Below are 8422 nucleotides of genomic sequence, written 5' to 3'. Positions count from 1 at the left end.
CAGTTTTGCGGGAAGGCATACTTTAGACCTTAAATATATGTGCAAAATTTGTTGCTTGTAGAATGTATTTGGTTTATTTGAGTTTCAAATATGAAACATTTTAAGGGTAGAGAGAATGCAACAACTCATATAAGGAAAATGTTTTGGATCGGGTCAATCCAGTTAACCCATTTCTCTCAGTGCCTTATCAAAGGGAGTGGTGAAATTTATTAGATCCTGAATCATGATTTTAGGTATCACAACTGTGACATTGAGTGCAAGGAAGGGAGACTGGATGCTAGAATCCAAGAGATGTTGAAAGAAGATCAAGAGAAGGGATGAGTAGGGTAAAAATTCCGAGAGATTGTGCAATTGAGATGGAGATGTGACATAAGTGGAAATTTTGTGGTGTTCTTAGAATATGAGATCATATTATGGGAGATTAGCAAAATGAGGAGTCAAACATGTTGATCCTTAGTTGAAATTTTAAGGAGAAGTTACAAGACTTAGTTGCATCATCATCTTATCCTTCCTAATTTTTCAAGGCAAGATAAAACAAAACATAATCTTTTTTTTTATTGATGTTATAATGTGACACCTAAAGGAAGCTAATCAAAATATAATGCATGATTTATCAAGCCCTAACATGCATCCATTTCCTCAATTACTTTTAAACCTTAGTTTCTTTAATTATAACACAATTTGAGATAGTTATTATTCATTAGATTTTTGGTTGGAGAATTAGTCAATAATCAAAAGAATCCAAAGTGTTGAGTGAATATAAGTCTTGGATAGATGACCTATTTTTATTTGATTGATGAACTATAATGCTCATTTAAATTGAAAAAAAGATTTAAACGATAAGTTACCCAACTTGAATGAATTTAGGTGGAATTTAATCCACGTCTAAATTTAGTGTTTTAATTTTGAGATTTTATTGACATGTTTATATTTTTGTTACCTTAGATTGAGTTTGATGGAGTAGGTGGGATTTTGATAAACCTAATTATCTCATAGAATGATCAACATAAGAGTATGGTTCATGAAGCTAAATCAAATGTAAGATTATGCTAAGTTGGTTTTAAGAGATAATTAAAGGTAAAATGATTATATGAAAATATTTGATTTGAGAATTATTTTATGATTAAGATTGTTACTTGATTTTTTTTAGTCTTATAGTTATGATTTTTTTGTAAATATAATGAATATCTATTTGAGCTAGATTCTCTTGAATTTAGGGTTTATGGAGCTCCATATGTTGGAGCGAGATATATAAGAGTTATGATTGATTTGTCAAATTATTTTTGGTTTTTATCAAGTATGTGAACCTTTGTTTATTAAGAGATAAGCATATATTTTTAGCTATGGGCATTTTATAGCTTTTATTTATTTATTAATGCATATTATGGATTTTTTTTCATTCATGATGTTTCATGTTTTCATTATGATATGATAGGATAATTATTTAACTTTTACATGTTAGTTATTGTATAAATTCTTATGATGTTTATGAACATTGCTTTAACTATTGGGAAATAAATCTTGTTCATAAAAATAATTATTTTATTTGATGTATAGTAGAATACAAATATACTATTTATAAAAATTTTATTATTACACCTTATTTACACTAGAATCGAATGCTCAAATAAACAAATAAAAAGAATATAGTTAACACCAAAGATTTTATATGAAAAACTCAAAGGAGAAAAAATATGGGGCTATGCCCAGTTAAAATAATTTCATTGTGTGAGAACCTTACTTAAGTTAGAGACAAGTAAGATTACAAGATTATGAGGAGCTATTAGAAAATATCATACGATCAGTATGGTGTGAAAGACATTTGAAAGGTTATAGTTGAGTGATAATGATTCGACAATATTGGTGGTGACCTAATAATAGTGATTGAGCAGTAGTGGCCCAAAGGCAATGGTGGTTGGGTTGCGACGGGTTGACAATGATGGTCGAGTAAGGATGGTAGTCAGGTGGTGACAATCTGTTAATGGCGGTCGTGCGACATTGATCTAGCATTGGTTGTCCGACGAAGGTAGTGGTTTGACAACTATGGTTGGGTAGGGATAGCTAACAATTTGATAATGGTGATCTGACGACATTAAATTATAATAGTGGTCGGGTGGTGCCACTTTGACGATAACTATCAGACAATAAAGGTTTGACAATGAAGGTTGGGTTGTACAAGTCTGATGGCAGTGGTCAGGTGGTGGTTTAATGGTGGCCATCAGGCGGTGAAGGACTGATAGTAGGCTTGGATGATAGTTTGACAGTGGTAGTCGGATGGTGAAAGTCCAACAATAGTGATCAGATTGTGAAGGGCTTGACAATGACTATTAGATAGTGTTATGATGTTAGATGATGTTAGTCAAGCAATGGTACAATGGTTGTAGTCAGGTGATGATTCAATGTTTGTGATCCGGCGGTGGTCCACAAGTGGAGCTTTGTGGTTCTTCAAGCCTCTGAGCTCTCTTGAATCTCAACCAATGGATTCTTATTATGTAAAGAGTGGATGCCTATTTATAGATTTTTAAGAATACCGGGTCTAATAAATATAAGAAAAATTAGGAACACACCATCTTGTGACCCATATTAATTCCCAAATCATAATGTATTTGTTCAACATTTAAGTACTTTAATGTTATTGGGATTAAGCAAACTTGATGCGACGCATTTGTCATCCTCCTCCTCTATTTAGTCCCATCCATAAAGCAAATACACCAATTTGCTTCTCATGAAATGCTGATCAGATAGCCATTTCCATCATCCAAAAAACCTATTACCAAAGACCATTACAAGTTATATGCTCCTTCCATATACCCTTTTCTCAAATTTGTCTTATTTTGTGTCTATTCCCTTAAAGAAATATTTTTCTATGAAATAAAAGTTAGTATAACATACAAATTTTATACAATCAAATACAGCCTGTAAACCATTGCAGCAATTCCTTAGGCTTATCTCATGCAAAGTCAGTCCAATAGAATAGCCAAAGGCATCCTAACACCAAAAAGATGATGCTGATTTATGTTTTTTAAATTAAGAAAAAGTCAAAAATATATAATATTTTATATTTAATTTATTAACATATTATACAATATATTTTTTTAAAAAAATATAGCTCTATGTTTTTTGAAAAGATAATTCTCTCAATATATCGAGAAATTATTAGATTTACTTTGAGATTTGTGCAAGAAAAACACTGTCTTAGTATTGAAAGATTATTAGATTTTCTTTGAGATTATAAATGCCGGAGATTAATTTTGTGTGTTTGGTTTGAAAGTCAAATGAGTTTACTGGAAAGCGTGAACATGCTCATCAATGGTTGCGGCTATAGTAGTGCGACGATGGGCTGGTAGTAGTGGAAGGTGCAAGGTGGTGGTTAGCAATGATTAGCGATGGTGTCTAACGGCGGCGATCCTTGATGACATTATGCGAAGTCGGCCAAAATCTATTGAACTAAATTGCGAATATTAATGTAAAAATAAATCCAAATGCTCATTAGTGGCTACAACTACATCTGACGATGGACTAACAACGACAAAAGGCAATGATGGTGTCGGGCAGGGACGGGTGCTCCGTCGGTATTAAGAGAAGCTTCACTCTTTCAGTGTATTTGAAAATCGATCAAAATTGGGAAAAAATATTCTGTGCGGTGCCGGACGGCATCGAGAGGTAAATCAGAACGTGTCATATTACCTTTTTATCGTGTAGCGGTAGTATGTATCGCTATATATCGGGTAACGTAACGCGTTCTGATTTTATATTAATAAAATGATGAGCAGTGTTTCTTCTTTAGGTCAGATGCGTGGACTTAAGGAAATGGGGCGTGCACTCGCAAAGGGAACCGATAAAGTTATTTTAGAATAAACGAAGTTGCGAAACATCATACTTACTCGACGAAATTTCGCCCACGGGAAGGGGGGGCGGTGGGTCCCACCACCACAGTTTTATTATGACGGAGCCGCCCGCTTTTGTCGTTTCTCTCCGTCTTTCATTTCTACCCTCGCCTTCCTCTGTCTTTCTCTCTTCCCCCCTTTGTTCTGCTTCATGGTCTTCTTAATCTCTCTCTCTCCTGCCTTTCCTTTGACTCCTCCCCTCTTCTTCTTCCTTGGGCTCCTGCTTCTCCTCTTATTAACCTCCTCCGCCTCTTCTTCTCCTCTCCGAGCTTGTTCGTCTTGCCTTCTTCTACAGGGCCGGCGGTTCTGATCGCAGAGGCGGAACCGCAGGATCGGAGTGAAGGAACGGTGTGGGGAGCTGGGGTTCCCCTGGAACTTTACTTCCCGATCTCTCGCATGAGCAAAGTTGGGACCTTTTGTAGGTTTCGAGGATCACCGGTGTTTACTTTTTCGGTTCTTTGTGTTTCTTCTACCTGTGCATGAGATTAGAAGAGGTTTCGCCATGGCTGGAGGCAACGAAGTTAACGTTAACGAGTCTAGGGTAAGCGCTGCCTCTCCCTTTACCCGCTATCCTCTTTTGTGAATGCTGGATACTCATTTCCCCCACTTTGATTGAGAATTAATGCGTTGGTGTTGGTTACGATGGCTTTCGGAATTAAAATCTGCAGTTTCTAGGGTTTTGCATCCGGCAGTTTCGAGGGTTTTGTTTTCTGTTTCAACTTTCAATTATTGCGTGCTTTTGGATTTTCTACTATTCTTCAGAGCTTATCGTTAATGGAAGTCGGTGTTACACGACAAATGTTAATATCGGTCTGATATTTTGCTCTAGGGTTTCTCTTTGTGCGCGGGAAATGATCCCGAGAATTTGTTCTGCTTCGATGAGTTCTGTAGAAGCTCAATATCATCTTAGTAAAAAAATTCAAAACTTTCCCCAAAATTGAAAAAAATTTATTCTTTATCCCTTAATTGACCTGCAATCCCTTCTAAAAATGCACGGAAAGGTAAAAAAATAGAAGCAAAATCTAAATAAAAGAAAAAAAATATCCTCAAATTACAATTTTGTAGTCTGAAGCTAACATTTCTTTTTTATCCACTTCTCAGATGGTGGTTCCCCTGAATACCTTTGTTCTGATATCAAACTTCAAAATAGCCTACAACATGCTCCGGCGCCCCGATGGCAGCTTCGACCGCCACCTTGCAGAATTCCTCGACCGGAAAGTCCAAGCTAATGCTTCTCCAGTCAATGGCGTCGTTTCCTTTGATCATATTCTCGACCGCCAAACCAATCTCCTTGCTAGAATCTACTGCCCAGCCCCAGATCCTGCAGATGTTGAGCTTCCCCAGTTGGTTGCCATCTATGAGCTTCAGAAAGCCCCCTCGCCCAACCCTTTTCCGGTGATCATCTTCTTCCATGGTGGCAGCTTTGCCCACTCCACCTCAAGCAGTGCAATCTATGATACTCTATGCCGCCGCTTGGTCACTCTCTGTGGCGGTGCCGTGGTTATCTCCATCGACTATCGACGGTCTCCCGAGCATCGTTTCCCATGTGCATATGACGATGGTTGGACTGCTCTCAAATGGGCATCTTGTCAGCCATGGCTCCGCAGCGGCAAGGATGCGAAGCTGCGTGTTTTTCTTGCCGGTGATAGCTCAGGAGGCAACATCGCCCACCATGTTGCAGTCAGAGCTGTTCAGTCTGGAATCAGCATCTCAGGAAACATACTTTTGAATCCATTATTCGGGGGGAACAAGCGAACCGAATCCGAACTAAAGCTTGATGGAAAGTATTTTGTTGCATTGCAAGATAGAGATTGGTATTGGAGAGCTTTCCTCCCTGAGGGAACTGACAGGGATCATCCAGCCTGCAATCCTTTTGGCCCTAATGGCGTCGAGCTTGAAGGACTTCCTTTTCCAAAGACACTTCTTGTCGTGGCCAGCTTAGACTTAACTCAAGACTGGCAACTTGCTTATGCAGAAGGGTTGAAGAAGGCCGGCCATGAAGTCCAGCTTCTCTACAGAGAGCGGGCGACCGTCGGTTTCTACTTCCTGCCAAACACAGAGCACTACCATGAAGTCATGAAGGAGATCAAAAGCTTTGTGAGATGCGATTTGTAATGAAGGAGCAGCTGCATTACACAGCTTCTATCATAGATAGTATATAATATATATTTATATGATTTTGCCTCTCTATCTAAAATCAGAGTGGGGTTTTATGTGTTATCTGGATGAGATCAGAAGAAACTATCATGAACGTGCGTGAGCATTCACTGAAGTACAGATGAGAAGGAAATGTGAATGCTGCTGCTGCTGCTTCTTCTACTACTGCTGCTGCTTCTGCTACTACTAACAAAAATGGTTTTCAGTGACTATTTTCTGTTCATGTTCTTGCTCCATTTCAATGTTTGGATTGATATTGGATGCCTAACGGATCTTGTATTATTGCTAATAATATCCATACAATGGTTATCCCTTCAATGTTCTTGTTCTTGTTGAGATCTGCTACTGTTCTGTGTATTACTTGGGATTCTGCTACTCTTTCTCAGTTCATTTCTTTCTTTGAATTGCTAATAGATGTTGATTTTGGGTTTTATTCGGGATGATTTTCTTATTGTTTCTTAAATTAATTTTTTAGTATAAAAATTTTAATTTTTATATTAAAAAGTTATTTTAAGAATCACTAAAGAAAGTTATTACAAACAAAGCTTTCGTTACCAAAGATTTATATTATGCTGCTCTTCAGCAAGTTGGTGTCTTTTTTTTAATGATATTTATTTTGTTAATTGCATATAAATATTGTAATGTTGGGGGATTTATCTGAATAATATTGAAAATTTAAATATTTAAGACAATTTTTTATATTTATTTGGATAACATTAGTGTTTTACTATATTCAATGTATTATTAATATTTATTTACATAAAATAAAATATATCTATTTATTGCATATTTTTTATATATGCTCTGATTTTATGTAGGTTTAGGATGGTAAAAGGTAAATATTTTACAAAGTAAGTGGTATTTACGTAAATATTTTTTTAAAAATTTTGTTACACATTTCACAATAATGTTTTTTTTAATAATTTATTTTTTGCTGTTTAAATATAATATAAAATCATATATTAAAGCCAAATGAAGGAAGAAAGGATATGATAATTGATGCAATTGATAGATACTCTTATCTTTATTTAAATTTTCTCGTAATTAAAAAATTATCATTTATAAAACGAGGGTTAACTTTACATTAAAAATAAAATAATGCATTTAACCCCTCTTTAAAAGTTGTATTGCATAAGAAATAAAAGGGAATTTGCAGAATAATAACTAAAAAAATGGCCCATCATATGCTGAGCCTACTTTTGGAGGGATGTTCGGCCGTTACGTGGCATCGATCCTATATGCGTTGTGGCAGTGCTTCGTGTCTACACTCTACATAGATATTTTAGGGCTTTTGGTTGCTATGTTTATCTTAGGTTGAGATAATTATTTTGTGAAATAATTAGGTTGAATATTATTATTATTTTCTCTCTATAAAAAAGTTCAAAGTTCTAAATTTTTAATATTATAATAAAAAATGATATATCTCTCGAATAGTCATATGATTGGTATGAATTTCAAGATAATATTTTAGTTTAAAAATTTCAGCTTCAAATTTAGGATAACGTAAATTCTGATTTCAATGAATTTATAATTGAATTGAGCGTTGATACGTTGTCAAAAATGGCCTTGATCAAGTATGAATCTCAACGTAAATATGTATTTGAAACTTCCAAAATTAAATTGGGGATCATCCAGACTCCAATTTCAACAAACTTATAGTTGAACTGAACGTCTCGGAAAGATGAACCCAACGACGTCAAAATCAGTCTAATCCGAGCCCAAATCAAGAGTCCAAAGCATATTTGGAGGATTCAAAGCATAATTTGAATTACCAAACGAGACATGCTTAATGTCAAATCAAGCGGATCGATGAGAGGAATCCAAATGATATCATTTAGACATTCAAATGATCAATAAATGGTCCAAGATCAAAGGGATCAATATTGACCGTCCATTCAAACAACTCCCATCTTGACCTTGATACTCCCCATATTTACAAGCCATGACACTTTAAAAAAACTATAAATAACTCCCATTCTTCTCATGAGGGGAGAAGGAACAAAGGAGAAAGAGAAGGAAAAAAATTGGGAGCTTCTTCACTACCGACCACCACCGATGTTCTTCTTGACCACCGTCAAACTTCCGCCCGTTCGTCGATCACCAACGGACCTCTACCCATTCGTCGACCACCTCCAAAGTTCTTCCAGATTGCCGCCAAACTTCTACCTGTTTGTCGATCACAAATAGACTTCCACCCGTTTGCCAACCTCCAATAGAGTTCTTCCTAACCACCGCTAGACTTTTGCCTGTTCGTCGACCACCTTCGAGCTTCCGCTTGTTCGTCGACCACCATCGAAATTCTGTCCTTCGTTGACCACCGTTGGGGTTCTTCTCGACAACCATCAGACTTCCACCCTTTTGTCGATCACCAACAGACT

At 36.3% G+C, this 8422-nt stretch overlaps 1 protein-coding gene across 1 annotated transcript; it reads left to right on the top strand.

Moving 5' to 3' along the window:
- The first annotated feature begins 3988 nt into the window (after nt 1–3988).
- Nucleotides 3989–6380, top strand: LOC110106011 (gibberellin receptor GID1C). Its single transcript, XM_020835731.2, has 2 exons — nt 3989–4428; nt 4989–6380. The coding sequence occupies exons 1-2, from the start codon at nt 4390–4392 to the stop codon at nt 6000–6002; spliced, it is 1053 nt and encodes a 350-aa protein (XP_020691390.1). The 5' UTR covers nt 3989–4389; the 3' UTR covers nt 6003–6380.
- The last annotated feature ends 2042 nt before the right edge of the window (nt 6381–8422 follow it).

Source organism: Dendrobium catenatum, unplaced genomic scaffold (assembly GCF_001605985.2).
Source record: "Dendrobium catenatum unplaced genomic scaffold, ASM160598v2 fragScaff_scaffold_9, whole genome shotgun sequence".
Lineage (NCBI taxonomy): Eukaryota > Viridiplantae > Streptophyta > Magnoliopsida > Asparagales > Orchidaceae > Dendrobium > Dendrobium catenatum.
This window is presented reverse-complemented; position numbering and strand designations above follow the sequence as displayed.